Source organism: Gymnoscopelus braueri, assembly GCF_963280865.1.
Source record: "Gymnoscopelus braueri genome assembly, chromosome: 16".
NCBI lineage: Eukaryota > Metazoa > Chordata > Actinopteri > Myctophiformes > Myctophidae > Gymnoscopelus > Gymnoscopelus braueri.
In genome coordinates this window covers 36456615-36478439 of record NC_137616.1, presented here as the reverse complement: position 1 = coordinate 36478439, position 21825 = coordinate 36456615, and the positions used below count along the sequence as shown (strand labels likewise).

Below are 21825 nucleotides of genomic sequence, written 5' to 3'. Positions count from 1 at the left end.
TGTGTGTGTGTGTGTGTGTGTGTGTGTGTGTGTGTGTGTGTGTGTGTGTGTGTGTGTGTGTGTGTGTGCGCGCCCCAATTTTTTTCTATAACTGCACCGATCTACGTAAAACTTTGTATGCTCAATCCCTAGAGGCCAAGGAAAAACTTTTGCCCTGCATCTTTCACATTTGCCTTCTATAGCGCCACCAGGAGGCCGATTTATGTAAAACATTTTTTTTTATATTACTCCTTCAGATTTTATCCAAATTTCAGCAAATTGGTACACATGATCTCTATGGTCATGTAATCAAGACGGATCTGTTTTATTTTTTCATATTCCATCCTGATTGGCTAAGATTGTCATCTAAAGTTTGCAGGAATGGCCCGTCTTGAACAAAAGGCAAATCATGAACGTAGTGTCCGATTAAGGTGAATCTTCGCACGCACATTTGCACTACGTTGAGGAAGAAATGCCACCCTTTTAACATTTCCCTATTATAGCGCCACAAGGAGGCCTACTGTAAGTCTTAAACAAAATATATAAAACGTAACCCTAACCCTCAACAGTGGGATAAAATGGTAACGTCTTATGCAAATGAGCCATGCGGTCGAATGTAAACAAACCGCTAGTGCAGTCTGGATCTGTCATGACCCTCATGGATGAACTTCAACCTGGTGTTTGCACTTTCTCCATTTTTGACCCTACATCTACATAAACGTTCGGATTTCATATAACGTTTTTAACCCTGGTGGTATACTGGACCATACGTAAAATGAAGAATACCTTGTGATGTCAGTGACATTTTATTACAAATGAAAATAAAAATAAGAAACAGTGCAGTAACAATAGGTTTTCGTATAGCAGCAATTTTGCATGAACAATTTAAATATAAATATATTGTCTGTAGGGCGGAAACCTCATTCTGGCCCAAACTGTTACTTTTCAGCATAAACATTCTAAAGCAATGAGGTCTACCTCTTCTTGGACGTTGTATGGACGTCATACAGACTTTTTTGATGGTGTTTTTGCAACGCAGCTGACTTTAATCAAAAACAGCTGATTCAGTAGAAATAGTGCAAAAAACCAAGACTCTCCCCACCAAAATCTCCCTTTTACTTCCCGTATCTGCATAGTCTCGCGTCTCGCGTAGCTTTCTGCGTGAAGTGGGCGGACGCCAACCTGCTTCCGGTCTCCTAAAAAGGCGTCCGCCCACTTCACGCAGATAGCATACAACGTCCAAGAAGAGGTAGACCTCGTTGCTTTAGAATGTTTATGCTGAAAAGTAACAGTTTGGGCCATAATGAGGTTTCCGCCCGACAGACAATATATTTATATTTATATTGTACATGCAAAATTGCTGCTATAAGAAAATCTGTTAAATATGCTTCTGGGGGAATGCTCTTGGCTGGATTTAAACCCATGACCAGCTGGCTCACAGAGACAGCATCTTAACACAGGGAGCCACCATGCTCTCTGTAATTCACTACAGTTTTCCTTTAGATTCAACTGTTCCTCTGGATGTTACTCTTTAAAACATGTGTTGGAGTGAAAAGCTGAGTCAGTTAGTCAGTGGCGTTCCCAGGAATTACATTTAGGGCAGGCGAGATCCCCCCCCCCCCTCAGGGGAAACAAGTTAACAACAACACTACACACACTGACTACAAAACTGAAAAACGTTAATAAAAACTATATGCAAGTATAATCAAGCAATCAATTCTTCAGCGTGGTCTCTTCATGTAGTTACTAAGTTTAGTAATGAATGGCTCAAGCTGCTCTCAGAGCCCCTTTTATGCCAGGTGAGGTGAGTACAGGTGATGGCCCAGACCCCCACCCCTGGCACTCCTGGTACCCCATGAAGACAAAGGCATACATTTGCATCACTATATAGGCGAGGGTCGCTCTGCTGAATGGATACGGTGGTGATTAGCAAATTAGTGAATGCTATATGTGTATATAGTGAATGGACGAGGAGGCGGGCTAATGGTCCGACGGCCACTATTCTGTTTGGATTCTTTTCACTGCTTGTTTTTCAGTCAGTCTTTTACTCCATTTTTTAGGGGAGGCGTGATTTTAGTTCCTGCCTCTACGGTGGGCACGCCACTGATAGCGTCATAATCATTTTTAACCACTTAGCTTTGGCTATTCAAAAATAGCAGATCTACAAGCTCATAGCACGGCACCGCCACCGAGTGCTGCGCTATGAGCTTGTAGATCTGCTATTTTTGAAACATCTTGAAAATGTGTGCACATCTTTGAAATATATATACATTTTTAAAGCAAACATTTTTAACTCAAATCTTTGCTTCTGGGGGTCCCTGGCACAAAACATTTTCAGATGGGGGTCCACGGCCAAATGTATATCAATTTAGGGGTCCTTGGCATGTAAAAGGTTGAAAACCACTGTTCTAAATGGCAGTGGTTCACAAACTCAAGAGTCTTGAGGCTTGGGTCCCGGCTCCCGGGGAGACATCAAATTTCTCTTTTGGGTCTTGAGTCCCAAGACTCAAGACCCAAAAGAGTCTTGAGTCAAGACAGAGGCTCCCACGGAGACATCAAATTTCTCTTTTGGGCCTTGAGTCCCAAGACTCAAGGCCCAAAAGAGAAATTTGATGTCTCCCCCGGAATCATACGAGGAAGTAAAATGTATAATAAGTGAACCCACTCCACTCCATGAATTCAAGGCTTCATGGAGTGTGTAATTGATAGAAAATAAAGTACTTTTTGGGTGAACTATTCTTTTAAGTGTCTTGTTCAGGGACACTTTAACACATTGCTGAGGCCTGGGATCGAACCTGGGATTTATGGCTTGACAGGCAGGATCTCTAACCATTCAGCTATGGCCACATGGGGAATCAGTAAAATGAGGAATAATATAATAAAAGCCTGTCTTGCTAATAAAGCGTCATGTCTCTAATTCTTTACAATGTATTTGATATTACCTTTATATTATTTAATAAATTATGCATTTCATCCTCTATATATTGTCCAGCAACCTTTATGATAAAGGCGAAAAAAGATAGTAGACCCGTAGGAGCCAGACTGCTCAGATGCCAAGGATCCTGTGCTGGGATTCGATCCCGTGAACTTATGGTCTGGAGTCAAGAGCTCTTCCAACAGAGCTAACCAAGCACACTGACCCTTGTACATTGACATTACATGGACGTGATGGGTCATTCCACCAAATTTATTAAAGGCATTTGGCTCATGCACTTTACAAGTGGGCTTATTGTCAGCAACAGCCAAGAACACAGGAGTCTATCCCTATTACAGCACTAGACCCCAGGGAGACAGACACATGCTGATTTGCCATTTCCAGGATTTGATTTCCAGGATTTGAGTCTTGAGTCCCAAGACTCAAGACCCAAAAGAGTCTTGAGTCGAACCAATTACTCCCGCGGAGACATCAAATTTCTCTTTTAGGTCTTGAGTGCCAAGACTCAAGGCCCAAAAGAGAAATTTGATGTCTCCGCGGGAGTAATTGGTTCGACTCAAGACCTAAAAGAGAAATGATGTCTCCCCGGAATCATACGAGGAAGTAAAATGTATAATAAGCAAGAAAGGAAACATGGCCGCAATAAATGGATCCAGGGAGAAAGCGTGGCAAAGTATTGCCGACAAATTAAATGCACAAGTCGTCCAAAAATATATACAATTTATATGCAAGTTCATAAATATATAATTCAGTTAGGCTTAAACTTGAGGAATGTATAGTGAATATTGGAATTATCGCCTACTAATCTACAATGCGAGAGCCTATTATATGCGCCATGCATCCAACCAATATGTCTGAGTCTGTGCTCAGGAATGTGTCAAAAACTAAAAAATCTCCATGAATCCAAGGCTTCATGGAGTGTGTAATTGATTGAAAAAAAGTACTTTTTGGGTGAACTATTCTATTAAGTGTCTTGCTCAGGGACACTTTGACACATTGCTGAGGCCTAGGATCAAACCTGAGATTTATGGCTTGACAGGCAGGATCTCTAACCATTCAGCTATGGCCACATCATCAGCAGTGATTCTAAGGCAGTTGTACTCTGTAACAGTAAAGGGGTTTCAAGGGAAACCAGTAAAATGAGGAATAATATAATAAAAGCCTGTCTTGCTAATAAAGCGTCATGTCTCTCATTTTCTACAATGTATTTGATATTACCTTTATATTATTTAATAAATTATGCATTTCATCCTCTATATATTGTCCAGCCACCTTTATGATGAAAGCGAAAAAAGATAGTAGAGTCCCAAGACTCCACTACATTTTCGGGTTGTTTGGGGTTTCTAGGGGAGGCAAGATCTTAGTTGGGCAGGCGACCGCCTGTCCTGCCTCTACAATGGGTACGCCACTGCAGTTAGTCTTTGAAGGATTGGATTTCAATCTGCTAAATATGCTTCTGGGGGAACCCTCTTAGCTGGATTTGAACCCCGACCTCAGGCTCACATAGACAGTATTATAACTCAGGGAACCACCGAGCACATTGAGTTTCAATCTGCTTCAACTGTTCTTCTGGATGTTACTCTCCAAAACAAACTCCAGAGTGAAGGTCCTTTGCTGGCTTTGAACCTATGACCCCTGGCTCTCATTGACAGTATGGAGGTCCACGGCCAAATACATTAATTTGGGGGTCCTTTGAGAACCACTGTAGCCTACTACACTACACCAAATCACAAAAAATACAGAATACTATTATTATTATTTTTGAGCGGTGCAACCGCTCCTATAAGAGGGTTTAGGACCCATCTGTGGCGAAATTTTTTCTTTCCATCGTGAAAATGTGTCTTTCGCTGTGACGCCATGCTGTGGAAAACACGCCCATAGGCTAAGCTTTGCAGGACGTGCTGTGATTGGCTAGCGAGACACATGATGAAATTAACTTCAAACTTCGCAGACGTGCTGTGATTGGCTAGCGAGACGCATGATGAAATTAATAATAATGTAAACTAGAAAATGTGCTCCTCGGAGCACAAGTCTCCGCCAGCAGACTATAGCAATTATATTATCATAGCAATAACTAATGAGATACAGTAGAGTAAAAGATGTATACTGTAGTTAAATAAAAAGGTGTATGTTAAAGAAATATTTATTTAAAAAAAAATGATTTAAAAATCATATTTTGTCTTCTAATGTTTAAAAATATGTTTAAAAAAATGTTTAAAAAAATGTTTAAAAAAATGTGAGGGGCAATCTGTTCTCAGCACCTTTGCTTGACCAATGTTAGGTGTTCTCAGAGGGACACACACACGCACGGACGGGTGATTTGGACTAGAAGATACTGTTCCAATCAAGACTGATTGATCCTGTCTTACCTCGCTTCAAAAACGTAAACGGCTTTTTGAAGTGACACACCTATTTATAGGATTGTATTTCGTCATGCGTCCCTCTAGCCAATCAGAGAGTATTTAAATACTCTGACCAGTTCCTTTTTTTCCTTTCGATGTTCTCTTCAGACTCTTCTACTTTTTCTTCCAGAGATTGTAGCAATCTTTGCTGTGTCATATTATAAGCATTCATGGCTAGTCTTCGTCTTTTGTCATTTAGCGATTTTTTGTCTCTGATTAATTTCATTCTTTCTTTATGATTCTTAGCTCTGTTTAATTGAAGCAATGCTCTGTTTACATTGAAGCAATCTATCATATGGGAGTCGTCATAATTGACTGGTTTGTTCAAATACTTGTCTGTCTTCTTCATCTTCATTGTCTTGAACAGTTTCAGCAGTTGATTGGTGTGTTTGATCAGCTTTGGCCTTCTGCGCCTTTGTTTGACCAATGTTAGGTGTTCTCAGAGGGACACACACACACACGGACGGGTGATTTGGACTAGAAGATACTGTTCCAATCAAGACTGATTGATCCTGTCTTACCTCGCTTCAAAAATGTAAACGGTTTTTTGAAGTGACACACCTATTTATAGAATTGTATTTCGTCATGCATTCCTCTAGCCAATCAAAGGCATTGGTGTCAACATATTAATACGTATTAAGATTTCGGTCTTGTTGTGGGATCAATTCAACTCTAGTCCTCTTCTGTGTTACTGTTGTAGATGAGTATGCTTTCTTAGCTTTGGCCTTCTGCGCCTTTGCTTGACCAATGTCAGGTGTTCTCAAAGGGACACACACACGCACGGACGGGTGATTTGGACTAGAAGATACTGTTCCAATCAAGACTGATTGATCCTGTCTTACCTCGCTTCAAAAACGTAAACGGCTTTTTGAAGTGACACACCTTTTTATTATAGGATTGTATTTCGTCATGCGTCCCTCTAGCCAATCAGAGACATTGATGTCAACATATTGACACGTATTAAGAGTTCGGCTTTGTTGTGGGATCATTTCAACTCTAGTCCTCTTCTACGTTACAATTGTAGATGAGTATGCTTTCTTAGCTTTGGCCTTCTGCGCCTTTGCTTGACCAATGTTACAGTAGGTGTTCTCAGAGGGAAACACACACGCACAGACGGGTGACTTGGACTTACTGAAGGTACTGTTCCAATCAAGTCTGATTGATCCTGTTTTACCTCACTTCAAAAAGTAGGGGCTTTTTGAAGTGACACACCTATTTATAGAATTTTATTTCGTCACGCGTCCCTCTAGCCAATCAGAGGCATTGGTGTCAACAAATTGACACGTGTCACGTGGAGCTTGCCCAATGTTAGCTTGGCTAACAATGTTTGCTCACACAAAGCGAAAACATATTCTCCACCTTCGGCGGAGACAAAAATGTAAGCACATCACTTCGCAGGACGTGCTGTGATTGGCTACCGAGATGCATGATGAAATTAATAACTCATAAATAGCACCGCTCACTTCACACTGGGTGTGATTTTTAAATCACTAATTGAGCAAATGTCACATTATAATACATCAATAAAAATATGCCATGAATAATTATGCTGTCAGTGCCGTTTATAAAGCCCTGCATTTACTTTTTTCAGCCAGCAGGTGTCATGGCAACAACATGAGACCAAAACGCTTGATAGTCATGTGACTTTTGCCTTTTGTACACAAGTAAAGGGGTATTTGTATTTACATCAACGTGTTTATGTAATTACATCAATATTTAATAATAATAATAATAATAATACCAGCTAATGTACCTGCCTTGTTGACATAATTATTTTAGCCTGCTTTACATTACGTTCATTATGGTAGTTAATAGCCAAATGTTGTCAAATGTTGAAAAGGTGTCATTAAATCAACATTGTATTATGGTTGAATTTAATGATTGAAATGCCAACATTGAATCAATATTGGCGGGGAGACATCAAATTTCTCTTTTGGGTTTTGAGTCAAGACCCAGGCTCCGGGGAGACATCAAATCAAGACCCAAAAGATAAATTTGATGTCTCCCCGGGAGCCTGGGTCTAGACTCTTTTGGGTCTTGAGTCTTGGGACTCAAGAAAGACCCAAAAGAGAAATTTCTCCCTGGGACCCGGGGCCTGTTCCTCAAAAGGTGAATTAAAAAAGCCTGGCCTTAAGCCAAATCCAGGCTTGACAAAGTCGGGTCCGAAAAGCCTCGTTTATTCCGTTCCTCAGACGCCAAGCCAGGCTGAAAAGGAGCAACTTTGTCGAGCTAGGCTATGTCAAGCCAGGTTGACTGCGACGGGATGAGCGGGGGACGGGACGAGACACGCAATAACCCCACATTTGCAAGACCACTTTGGTAGAAATTTGGGTTGTGTAGTTACCTTGCCATCATGATGTAACTCCAAAGGTGGACAAGAAATAAAAAATAATTTCTCCATTGACTAGAAATTGATAATTTAAAATATGCTCCTTATTGACTTAGGCTCCTTTAAACCCGTAACTAATAATGTATATATATATTTAAATATATGTTTATATGTATATATATATATATATATATATATATATATATATATATATATATATATATATATATATATATTTATATATATATATATATATATATATATATATATATATATGTATGTATGTAGGCTATGTATGTTTTCTTATAATATAAAAAAAAAAGGTAATATATTATCAAACATCTAACAACAATATGAACTATAGTGTTAACAGAGTGACAATGACATATCACATGAGTTATTGTGAAAGAATTATGATTCATGGTCACACACTATTTCAGTAATATAATTACATTGATTATATCTTATTGTATTGATTTCATTTTATTTGAATGCAGGGTCATTCAAATGAGTCCATATACAAACACATGTGTTGAATTAACTGTGGAAAAACTTGAAGAACAAAGACACTGGATTAAGTAAGCTTGGCTGTTAGCCTGCTCCTGACCAGGCTAACTTCACTGCTAAATTGCCATGGTAACTAAGGTAGGCTTGCTTCAATTCTCTTTTGAGGAATCGGATAAGGCTAAACTTAGCCAGGGTGAACTGGCTAAACTAATCTTCAAGATAATTCACCTTTTGAGGAACCGACTCAGCTCTAATCCTGGCTAAATTAAGCCAGGATAGGTGGTAAAGCCAGGCTTTAGCTCTAATTCACCTTTTGAGGAACAGGCCCCCGGGACCCAAGCCTCAAGACTCTTGAGCTAAAACGTTTGTGAACCACTGCCATTTAGAACAGTGGTTTTCAACCTTTTTCATGCCAAGGACCCCTATTGATATACATTTGGCTGCGGACCCCCATCAGATTTTTTTTGTGCCAGGGACCCCCAGAAGCAAAGATTTGAGTTAAAAATGTTCGCTTTATTTTTCAAAAATAGCAGATCTACAAGCTCATAGCTGAGTGCCGCACTATGAGCTTGTAGATCTGCTATTTTTGAATAGCCAAAGCTAAGTGGTTTGTGACATCAGTGGTGTACCCACCGTAGAAGCAGGGCAGGCAGCCAACTGCCCAACTAAAATCTCGCCTCCCCTAGAAAATTAAGTAAAAGACTGACTGAAAAACAGGCAGTGAAAAGAAACCACACAGAATAGTGGATGTCGGACCATTAGCCCGCCTCCTCGTCCATTCACGCGGGCAGGCAGCTAATCACCACCGTATCCATTCAGCAGAGCAACCCTCGCCTAGTGATGCAAATGTATGCCTTTGTCTTCATGGGGTACCAGGAGTGCCAGGTGTGGGGGTCTGGGCCATCACCTGTAGGCTACTCACCTGGCATAAAAGGGGCTCAGAGAGCAGCTTGAGCTGCTCTCTGAGCCCCTAAACAACTACAACATGAAGAGACCACCGCTGAAGAATTGATTGATTGATACTTGCATATTGTTTTTATTAACGTTTTTCAGTTTTGTAGTCAGTGTAGTGTTGTTGTTAACAACATTACACTGGGGGGGGGGAGATAATCTCGCCTGCCCTAAATGTAATTCCTGGGAACGCCACTGCTCCACGAGTCTATTCACTGTGTTTAGTCATACCACATTTGCATGAGAATTAGCCTACTCTGCGCAGTGTTAAAATCTACAGTAACAACGGAAGAGGGAAATAAAAGACTGACCAATAATTTTATCTCCTTTGTCCTCTCATGTTTATGTCAAATACCTCGTCGGTTCAGCGTTGAAATGACCTGAAATGCGTGCTCCTGTGTGGTCAAACTGTTGTTGCTCAGACCTTTGGAGTAGTCAGCACCAGTGGTGGAAAAAGTTCTCAAATGTTTTACTTGAACAGTACTGTCAATACGTAATGCAGAAATACTCTGTTACAAGAGAAATGTACTTAAGTAAAAGTACAAAAGTATTGGCATCAAAATGTACTCAAAGTAGGCTACCAAACGTAAACCTTTTTTCTTCTTTTTTTTCCATTTCACAAGTGTTCAAAATGAACAAAAATCTTTTGAAAATAGCAGATCTACAAGCTCAAAATGCATAGCTTCGCTGTGCGTTGTGAGCTTGTAGATCGGCTGGCGATCAAATAGCCAAAGTAGCGATAGTATAGTTAGTGTTAGTAGTTAGATAGTGGTTAATGCATGTTTTGTAATAATAATTTTAAAAAATCTACAAAGTAACTAGCAACTAAAGTTTTCAAATAATTGTAGTGGAGAAAAAAGTACAATATTTGCCTCTGAGGTGGAGTAGAAGTAAAAGTATCCTACTGAAAATTGAAAACAATCCAGTAGATAAAAAATACTCAAATGTGTACTTAAGTTACTTGAGTAGGCTACGTGTACTTAGTTAGTTTCCACCACTGGTTTTCCACCCACGCGTCTCTCCCCTGCACAATGCTCGCAGCTACACAACGCATAATCACATTCAGCTAGAAGCACTAATTAGATTCATATGCCCCAGCCAGACCCACTCATAAACAGGCGTCTCACTCTCTGCCTGGGATCCCGTTATTATGTTTATAAGCTAATCATTTCCATTAGAAAGACTGGACAAAGCGTATAGTAATGAGGTTTGCGTTGTCCTGGCAACTCGGCGGCTTCCACTGACTATAATAAAGCAGCGGTGAAGTAGTACTACGGTGAAGGGTGCCTGTCTGGTGGTGAGCGCTGATGATCTGGGAGAGAGGTTTCACCGAAACCTGCTCCCTTAGAGCCAACAACCCGTCTCCCCCGTATAGGCCTAACTTACTTCACAACCTGTCACACCGACTCACACACACCACGATGTCTAAAGGACAAACGGGTACCGAAGTCCTCCTGGAGGCCATGTCTAAAGACAAAGTCCACCTGGCGAGGTTCATCCTCGACGCGCTGGACGGGACGATCGTGGATTCCAAGATGGAAGGCGCGCAGACGCCGCTCATAACCGCTGTTATTTTACCCGAGCGCCATGATCAGGCTCGGTCCGAGTTCATGGATCTTCTGCTGAAGAGAGGAGCCAGCGTCAACTGTCAAGGTGAAGACGGGCGCACCGCTCTGAGCCACGCGTGCGAACAGGGCTACCTGGAGGCGGTGAAGACCCTCATAAGAAATAACGCGGATCCCGAGATAGTTGACACCTGGGGGAACACCGCTCTGATGTACGCGACGGTAGCCGGGCACTCTCCCGTTGTCGAGTTCTTGGTGAGAGCCTTTAAGAGGCTGGGTCTTCAAATACACAGGCAGAACAAAGTTGGCAATTCGGCGGTTGAATTGGCAAAAGTTCTTGGCCACGCGGAGTGTTTCCTGGCGCTCACGAGTAACTCAAAGAAAGGTCGAGAGCGTGAGGGAGGCGCTGGGGGAATGGGGTGGCCACAAGTTACTGCGGATTGCAGCGTAAAGTTTGACAACCTGGAATGTTTAGAAAAGAGACTCGAGGCTCTCCAGATAAGTCCCCCGTGCGACAAGCCGTCGGCTCAAGAGGGAGCAGGGCAGCCGACACCTGGTCGGAGAAGAAAGTCGTTGATGGACTCGTTGAGGAGTCGCCTCCAGTCGATGGGTTCTATCGAGGAGTTTGAGAGAGAAAACGACTCTCCTTCCTCTCCGCAAGAACTGGTGTTCTCCGGCGGCTTGACCCCTAAGCCCCCTCCGCGGACCGTCAACCGTTCCCCCGTTTGCTGCAAACCCCCTCCTACAGCCGCAGAGGAGAGGTTGTCAAGTACAGACGGTCAACTGCCCCCTCTGAGTCTGGGATGCAACCCCACTGCCTCCGCCCCAAACCCCCTTAGAATCCTGTTGACTCCCATCCTCAACAACACAAGTGGGAATGAGTTGGATAAAGACATGTCACAAAAAATAGCAGGCTTCAAAGTGAGACAATTCAACGAAAGCTACTATCAGAAGAGGTGTAGTTTACCCACAACAAGCATCCTCAGTCCCACTCCTCCAGATCGAGCCCTGATGGCTTCACGCAACTCCAAAACAACTACACGGAGGCGCGCGGCAACATCGCCCGCCAGGGCTGGAACTCGCGCCCCAAAAGGTGCCCCATCATCAACATCACCCACTGCTTTTTCCGTGCTGAGTAACAAGCTTTTACGCCGGTTTACCTTCCCGGAGTGTAAACCACCGGGGAAGGAGCCCGGTGCGTGCAGCATGCACAGCGGGGACGATGCCGCACCGGCTTCGGTGCGCATTCCGCGTTCGGAGACGTTCCCCCAGGACAAGAGGCACCCCCAGCACCCCCAGGACAACAAGAGGCACCCCCAGGTGGGCAGCAAGCCCAGCATCGACAGCATCAGCGCCGTGAAATGCGAGTTTGACTTCCATTTCAGAGCGCCCCCCTCTTCTTAAAGCCTATACAGTGAGCGCGTCACATGCGTAAAAACGCCAATCGGCCACTTGGATAGGTTCGGGTTCGACTTCTGTTTTGAATTGCAAGCACTTTTTAAAAATAGATCTCCTCTCCTTGTATACGTACTAGTAGTTGTGCAATAGTGGCCAGGCAAAGGGGCGGGGCGAGGTGCAATAACTTGTTTGAGGCTTACCGTGTTCACGGTCACATGCTGATACTTCAAATTGTATCATTAGTATAATTTCATCATATTAATGTATATTTATTTCAGTTGCCTTGCCTACCATTTTTCATGTACCTCTTTTTCTACAGTGAATAAAGTATCAAGTCAATGTTTTTGCGGCTCTGTTCTGTTTTATTGTGTGTGTGTGTGTGTGTGTGTGTGTGTGTGTGTGTGTGTGTGTGTGTGTGTGTGTGTGTGTGTGTGTGCGCACGCGCGCCATACTGCACCTACATTTGTGTCCCTGTATGTTTCTCCTTTATGTGGACATAAACAAATTGTTAAAATGTGTGTGCATGTGCGTGTGTGTGTGGTTTGTACTTTGTACAAGGGCTGGCACTGGAAGCAATGTACACGTAAATGTTATTCGTCACCTCTGAAAGTTGACGGTCTGCAGTTTGACGCGGCTATATCTGCCGAATTATAAACATCATGCCACTGAATACCGTGACGTATACACTGAGTGAAGGGGTTCCTTTAACATTGCGGACTCACCTAAAGGTATGTATGTCTACCTACGCACAAGTTCCGTGACGACAGCAGATGTATTTAACTGTTAATATACTAATAATACGACAGCTGTCGAGCTCGACGTGCACACAGTCACACCACACACGCGAATACACACACACACACACACACACACACACACACACACACACACACACACACACACACACACACACACACACACACACACAGTGCGTGTGTGTGTGCTCTGTCCCCACGCATGGGTTCACACGCTCGGCGACGCCACACCGCAATCCACGCACACTCATCATAGCTGCAACCTTGCTCATTCGAAGAGGGTGGGGGGCTGTTTCCCCTCCAGACAACACTATAGCCTCATCTGCTTCTATACACACACAGCGACTATACAGATGGAAGCAACAGCACTGCGGGAATAGTCGGTTCTACTGCGTCCTTTTTGGGGCTGGACTCTCTTTTTGCAGACGGATCACGTCTTCCGATGCTGCTGCTGCTGTCTGATGATGATGCATAGACCGAAGTTATAGGCTAGTCTCGCACAGGCAGCCACTCGGTAAAAAAAAAAAAGAAGCTTCTCTCAACTGCGCTGCTTAATGCGGTGCAAACCGGACGCTATCTCACGTCCACCTGGGGAGATCTGCTGCAATCGCGATGGTCTTAAGCGTGACTTCTGGGCGCTGAGTAGAGGCATCCCTCCTCTTTTCTTCCCCTTTTTCTCCCGCCCCCTCCCCTCCTCCCTCCCTCTCTGTCTGTCTGTCTGTCTGTCTGTCTGTCTGTCTTTCTTTCTTTCTGTTCTCTTTCCTCTCCTCCTCTGGCTGTGGCAGCAGGGCTAACCCGTCAGTAAGCCAGTTTTAGCAGCGCCGGGGAACCCGATCGCATGCAATGGAGCGGCTTGGTTTCAGCACCTCGGAGAGCGCCCGGCTTCTGCTCTGCGTAGTTGGTAAGCTGCAGTGTGTGCGTGTGTGGCTTTGTCAGGTGAAGCGTGTGTGTGTGTGTGTGTGTGTGTGTGTGTGTGTGTGTGTGTGTGTGTGTGTGTGTGTGTGTGTGTGTGTGTGTGTGTGTGTGTGCGCGTGCGTGCGTGCATGTGTGTGCACAACTACTGGTGGATGTGTTTTGTTTGACAATCGGCGTCGTGACTGACTCCTCTCTCTGCAGTGTGTGTGTGTGTGTGTGTGTGTGTGTGTGTGTGTGTGTGTGTGTGTGTGTGTGTGTGTGTGTGTGTGTGTGTGTGTGTGTGTGTGGCCCTCTGTCTGTCTGTCTGTCTGTCTGTCTGTCTGTCTCTGTCTGTCTGTCTGTCTGTCATCCATCTGGTATTTGCGGGCAGGTTCACACACAGTCATTCATGTTATTATCGTCAGAGTTTGTGATTCACCATTTCAGCACTATTTGAAGTATAGACTCATATAGCATTCAGAAGGGGAGGTTGCTCCCTCTGTTGATGCTGCAGATTGTACGGTCTCTCGGGTGCGTTCCAAGTCTCTCACTTTGCCGCGAGGAACGAGAGGTATAGAAGGTGAATCTTTTGAGCACAAGAGAAGAAACTCCCCGCTGAGCCCCATGTGTACTCCTCTGCTTTTAGCTGATTGTGCATATTTGAAAGAAAGAGAGAGCAGTGCCCTGTCCGTAAACCCCCCCCCCCCCCCCCCCCCCGTGGTGCAAAAAGTCACTCAGTCTCCCCTCAACTCTGACAGTGAACAAATGGAACCAAATGGACCCGTTAGGACCATTTGTACACTGTCAGAGTTACAGACTTGAAAGGGTCAATTTAGACCCCCATAACTAAAGGAACCCAGAGAATCCCTGGAATCCACTGTGAGAACCACTGAATTATAGCCACTCAGATTCCCTGCTGATGAACGTATTTTACTGTTTTTTTTCAAAATTTCACGTTCAAACATTTCCGAAAATAGCAGTTCTGCCAGCATCGATTGTGTTTGCGCTAGATCTTGTGGATCTGCTAAACATACATACACATATAACTATGAGTTGTCACCACCAGGGATTCTGGCCCGATGTGTGGTCGTGGCAGAACAAGAGGGAGAGAACCTGTCCGGCCTGTCCAACAACCCGGACAAAGGTATCTTCGCCGTGCGGGAGAACGGCACCACATGCCTGATGGTGGAGTTCGCCGTCAGGTTCCTGGTGCCCTACGATGTTCTTGCACTCAACGGGATAGACGTAAGTCATCGTGTCACCTGGCTACCTGCGCACCCCCCCCCACCCCCCACCCCTTTGTGGGGTTTCAACCCTTTTTCATATCAAGGTCCATTATTATTTATTTGACATTTGAGCCATGGACCACCATTTGATGAGATTTAGACTCTCAGACCCCAGACTTAGAATATTTTGTTATCGTTGGATACGATTTTGTCCACAATTCCATGCTGTGTTTATGTTGGTACCATAGGAGAGATGACAGGCAAACGTTGATCAAAAACAACAATTATTTAATTAAGTAATGCATGTTAATGCATGTTAAGTAATGATGTTTAACAATAATTTAACTCTTGAGAGCTTCTCTCAAGAGTTAAAGATCTATAAGGGTCCATTTGGTTATACCAACTCTCCATCATTTAGCTGCGGACCACCTGGAACCCCCTCAGGGACCACTGGTGGTCCCCGGACCACTGGTTGAGAAACACTGTTCTAAGCCAAAGGACGGACGGTGCGGTATATTATTAGCTTTGGGGCCAAATGTTGGAGATGAGTCTCGCTTGAGGCGACGGTCTGTGCGTCGTGCGTAATGCTGGGTGTGCTAAAGCTGTGGGGAGGGAGGGGGGAATGAGGGGGAATTCCACTCTGTTCAAATTGGGGGTTCTCTTTTTGGAGAAACATGGGATTTTCATGTTTTCACACAAAAATAAATGGTGATTCTTCAACGGCTATACACCGCTGCGGTATAGCCTACAACGGTGGTTCTCAACCTTTTCAGGCCGCGACCCCCAAACATAATCATATTTACCCCCCACCCCCACCCCCCCAGCCTGATAAGCACTTGAAATGTATGTAGGCGTTGAGGCGTTACATTTTGCTTGACTCGGTTCCACAGATAAATAATGTGAAAATAGCAGATCTACAAGGAGGCGTTGTGAGCTTGTAGATTGGCCATTTTCACAATTTTTGCCTCTTTCTTTTACTATTTGACAGTTTGGCCAACATTTGTCAAGTTTGTATATAATATAGTTTGTTGATTACTTTTGATGCAGTAATGGTCTTTTAATTTTCTTTGTTTTTGAGGTATTAAAAAGGTCCTTAAATTGTCACTTCACTGTCATCTGGAGACCCCCCCCCCCCCCCCCCCCTCAATAGTAATTTCTCAACATGTTCTTCAAGTTAGCTCTATTTATGCCTATAGGTTCCCCTGTGATTATACGAGCGATTATAGGGGCGGCCATAGCTGAGTGGTTAGTGAGCCCGCCTAGGGAACCAGCTGGCCCTGGTTGCCCCAGGTTCGATTCCAGGCTATCCCAGCATATGTGCCGATGATATGAAATTTGTCCCTGAGCAAGACTCTTAACCCAAATTAACCCTCATTGGAAACAAGACCACAAGGACTTTCATGAACGACCTGTTAAAAGGAATTATCCTTATCCTTAGCCAAAGAACCACTGTAGCACTTTTGTTTAGCGTGCTTGCTTGGACGGCAGGTTATGGTTATGGGACGTGCGTAAAATGTTATTAAATGTTCCAGAAAGCCCTCCGCCAGTAGGGTTTGTGGTGTTTATGGACGCGTTCTGCTGTCCACTATAGGTTCATGTCCAACATCGTGTCTTTTCAGTTAATCACCGAGACGGCGGTGGTGGCTGTGCCCCGCGGGGCCGAGATAGAGGGGCAGTGTGGGACCACGGAGGCTGAGATACACATCTCCTGGAAGAACAACGCGTACACACTCCGCATCTACTTCTCTAAGGTGATGATGGTTCACTTGATTTATCATCCGTCTTCTCTTTCTGCTGCAAACATTGTTTTCGATGAATTGAATACACAGACCCCAATGGAAACAAGCCATATAGTGCTTTCTTGGGTTCAATCCTTTTGTATAACTGTAGCCTACTTTATGTACTTTTTGTTTTTGTTTTACTGTTAATAAAGTATTCAATCAATCAATCAATCAATATTAACTTGTAGATCAGGTGTTTTTTGTTCAGTGACAGTGACAGACGATGGTTTTCCCTGTTAACGAAAGCTCAATGCGTGTTGTTGCAGGAGTTCCGTGATAAGGGATATGTGTGGAAGGCCAGTAAAGTGCAGTTCGTTTACGACACATCGGAGATTTCGCATTTCAACAGCGCATACAACCGTGAGTCTCCAGTTCCACCACAACTGCTGACCAGCAGCACGTTTTGCGCAGCTTCGGTTGTCTCCAAATCTATCAGTCACCTCACCTGTCATCATCATCAATCATCATCATCATCATCGTCGTCATCATCATCATCATCATCATCATCATCATCATCATTCATCATCATCATCATCATCATCATCATGTCCCATTTGCGTTCAGTGGGAACGGGAGAGATATTTTTTGTTCAGCATTTATAGCCCTAATAGTTAATTTAGCTGTTAGGTCATTATTATTTGTATTATGTCAGATGTTTTTGGCTTCTATTTCTATTTTTTATTTAGGGATTTATTTTTTTCCCCAGGGAATTTCTAAACAGAATTAACCTTATGTCCATCCTAATATTATGTTTTAGCCTACACATCACAGTAATAGCTGGGAGAATAAATCCGTCCAAAACGCATGAGAACCAATACCTTTTCCCCCCACTTTTTTAATAAATTATTTAATTAAATTAAGATGGCCTATGATGTATTGCAAATTTCAAAATATTTGAACAAATAGAAAGTTCGTTAACCACTTTCAACCTGGTGTCTCTATTTTAGGCATGTCTGTATTGACGAAGATTTACAAACATAAAAAAATATTTTATCATTGATAATCATACCTTTCTAAAAAAATCTCTCTCTGTCTCTCTCTCTCTTTAAGATTGCCATGTCATAGCCCACAGTCAGTGGTGGTGGTAAAAGTCCAGAATTCAAAATTTACTTGAGTAAAAGTACAAAAGTATTGGAATCAAAATGTACTTAAAGTACCAAAAGTAAAAGTACTCATTGTGTAAAATGTCCCATTTCACAAGCTCAAAATGTATAGCCGATCTACAAGCTCACAATGGTCCCATTGCGACGCATTGTGAGCTTGTAGATTTTCAAATTCGCCGAAATAAATATATAGGGCTGAAGTTGTTAGTGTTTTTTAATAATAATACAAATCTACAAAGTAACTATAACTAAAGTTTTCATATAACTGTAGTGGAGTAAAAGTACAATATTTGCCTCTGAGATGTGGAGTAGAAGAAGTAAAAGTATTGGAAATTGTAAATACTGAAGAAAGTAAAAATACCTCAAAATTGTATAAGGTAGCCTACAGTACCTGAGTAAATGTACTTAGTTACACCACTGCCTACACTACAGTGGCTGTAGTATATCCTTCTTCTTATTATGAATGAATCCAGTAGGCTATAATGTATGTCTGTCTGTCCACAGCGGGGAGGCACACGGCCAGTTCCCGTCGCCTGTCCGCCCTGGTGACGCCGGAGGGCCGCTCGTTCATGTGCTCGGCCCAGCAGACCTTCACCCTCATCTCCACGGACCACCAGAAGGGCGTCACCATGCACATGTACGACATGCAGGCCCAGCCCTTCGACATGACGTCCGACTTCGTCTTCAGCGAACGTAAGAATCGCTCAGTTACATTCACAACCTGAACCTTCTCTGATGGCCTTTAAACTGACAGTAGCCTTTAGGCCTAAACTCCAGTAGGCCTCTATACTCCAGTTTTTACTTTAAATTGTGGCAGACTACTTTTAATTATATATATATATATATATATATATATATATATATATATATATATATATATATATATATATATATATATATATATATATATATATATATATATATTTATTTATTTTTCAAAGAATGTGTGGTGGTATAACTGAGGGCATCTCACCCACTTCTCCTTTCACACAAAAAAAAAACGTAAAAGAGAATGCCTAGTTATGATGATAGGCTATGCATTGTAAAAAAATATATGCTGTAGCTAGTAGGAATGACTGGAGCGAGTCTCCCTCTAACACACACGCGCACACACACACACACACACACACACACACACACACACACACACACACACACACACACACACACACACACACACACACACACACACACACACACACACACACACACACACACACACACACACACACACACACACACACACACACCCCCACCCCTCTCTGGGGGGCTACTGCAGTGTGAGGGCCAGGGCTGCAGAGAGAGAGAGGGAGGGAGAGAGAGAGAGAGAGACTGAGAGAGAGAGAGAGAGAGAGAGAGAGAGAGAGAGAGAGAGAGAGAGAGAGAGAGAGAGAGAGAGAGAGAGAGAGAGAAAGGGAGAGGTCATTAGGACTTTATGGGTGCAGTTCTCTCCTTGCCCTCAATGCAGTTTTTATAGACATACTTTAAGCTACGTGACTGGCTGTCCTCTGGAGCCAATCACCTTGGGAGGAGCTGTAAACTGGGCTGTGATACTGTACTGTACGCTCCGCTATCAACTGCAAGAGCTGTTCATTTAACCCTGAGGGTGTAATATGGGCCCACATGGAGCAGGATTTAGTAGTGTGTATAGCTCCCCACTGCTGCACCATAACATCCCTAGTGTTCATTTTAAACTAGTGTTAAACCACTTAAGAAATAGCTGTTTCTCAAGATATTTGATGCCCAGCATGTCCAAAATAGGGATGCCAGGCAGCGTTGCCAGATTTTGTGAGAGAAACAAGCAACCAGGTCTATGAAAACAATCCCAAAAGAAGTGAATACATATTCTTTTGGGGGTCCTTGACATGAAAATGTTTGACAACCACATGGTTTAAACAACATTATAGGAAGCAAGACCAAATAAGCAACTACATTTTAGAAACAAGCCCAAAAAACTGCAACCCACAACTACCAATATTTACGAGCAACTTTACAGAAAAACAAACCCAACGTTGCTTATAATAAGCAGACCTGGCAACACTGATGCCAGGTTGAAAGTGGGCAAATGAACACTGAGGATTTTACTGTGTGACCATTACTATACCCCACAGAAGGACATTCCCCCATGCAGCATCAACATGCATACTGTAGCGTAGGGACACCTTCCCATTGTACAATCACACATGTATGTGTGCAAAGGTCAGGTTCATGTGAATATCACACATATATAATAATAGGTGTGTATTAGACAAGGAACAGCACATGGATGGATGAGTGAGTGAGTGAGTGAGTGAGTGAGTGAGTGAGTGAGTGAGTGAGTGAGTGAGTGAGTGTGTGTGTGTGTGTGTGTGTGTGTGTGTGTGTGTGTGTGTGTGTGTGTGTGTGTGTGTGCGTGCGTGTGCGTGCATGTGCATGTGTGAGAGTGAGAGGGAAGCAGCATGTGTGTGAATGCTCTGCTGGCTGACTAAGCTCATTAGACAGATGAAGACATCAGCAACGGTTGGTTTCGCACAAAAAGTTGCATGCTGCATTCATGCCAGTGTGCACAGCGCGCACGCACACACACACACACACACACACACACACACACACACACACACACACACACACACACACACACACACACACACACACACACACACACACACACACACACACACACACACACACACACACACACACACACACACACACACACACACACACACACACAGAGAGAGAAAGACAGAGAGAGAGAGAGGGAGGAGAGATGCAAACATACACATGGTTATCCCCTCTGTAACCTGTGAGTCTCTGTGTATGTGTGTGTGTGCGTGCATGCATGTGTGTGTGCGGCATGTGTGTTCCTTCTTGCAGCCTACAAGTGCATCACAGACCAGAGGGAGCGTCTGGAGGAGACTCTTCCCATCGTGCTGGGCTTCATCCTGGCATTGATCGTGGTCATCACGCTCGTTGTGTACCACTTCCACCTCAAGCTGACGGCCACCCAGCAGCCCCAGCTACCCAGAGACCGCTCCATGTACAAGAACATGTAGTCTGAGCCTCGCCACGGTGAGCTCCAGGGGGCGCCATTTTGGGGGTTAGAGGGGATGGCGATTGCCGCCCCCCCTAGCTTTAATTTAAGCACTTAAACCCTGTATGGTTGAGCGGAGTCCCTCAGGGATCTATGCTAGTGTATTTGTATGTTATTGTCGGGAAAGCTTTCGCTAGAAATAGCCGATCGACATGCTCACAACGCGTTGCGAAAGCTTTCCCCACAATACAGATGCTGGGGTTTAAGTGGTTAACCTCAACATTCAGGTCTTTTATTCATATTTTCTCTGATTTATTATCATTATTTTTTGCCGATTAATCAGATTTAACAATTTTTTTCTGCAACCATTCATTCATTAATCACTTTAAAACTGGCCTCCCTATTTCATTACAGGTGAATTGTTTTTAGAAAATGTTATTTTTCTTATTTTTTTATTTCAAAAATAGCAGATCGACACGCTCACAACGCATCGCAACGTGATTAGTTTTGAGCTTGTAGATCAAAAAAAGAAAGAATCAGACTTAAATGGTCACTTTCTTGCCACCCTCTACTTTTTCATAAAATGACGCCCCTAGTGAGCTCTCCCCATCCACTGACTCACAACGTTTCTGACTCCACTTCCCGCAGATAACAACCCATCGTCTCCCGTTAAGGCTAGAGAGCACGGATTCGGTGGAGTTTGGAATTTTCGGATAATCGAATAGTCGTGCCAGTCTCCACATTCCATTTTCATATCAGAGTCGGAAAAAAATTATATACATAAAATGTATTTATTTATTTATTTTGTATGAATGAGTGCGTACGTGTGTGTGTGTGGCCTACAGTAACTTGAACTTTTGAGTTGCATAGGCTATAGGCTCAAGCGTTGAATGACGAGCGTTTGAACAAAAGTATAAACAAAACAAGTTTCTCAATTCATCAATTTGAAGTATGGTGCAGTAGCCTATATATTTTTTTCTTTTGACT

At 43.4% G+C, this 21825-nt stretch overlaps 1 protein-coding gene across 1 annotated transcript; it reads left to right on the top strand.

Moving 5' to 3' along the window:
• Nucleotides 1–13664: 13664 nt before the first annotated feature.
• Nucleotides 13665–20860, top strand: lamp5 (lysosomal associated membrane protein family member 5; the record flags this gene model as incomplete). Its single annotated transcript, XM_080452958.1, has 6 exons — nucleotides 13665–13722; nucleotides 14782–14960; nucleotides 16561–16692; nucleotides 16989–17082; nucleotides 18330–18518; nucleotides 20682–20860. The coding sequence occupies 6 exons, from the start codon at nucleotides 13665–13667 to the stop codon at nucleotides 20858–20860; spliced, it is 831 nt and encodes a 276-aa protein (XP_080309084.1).
• Between the last annotated feature and the right edge of the window lie 965 nt (nucleotides 20861–21825).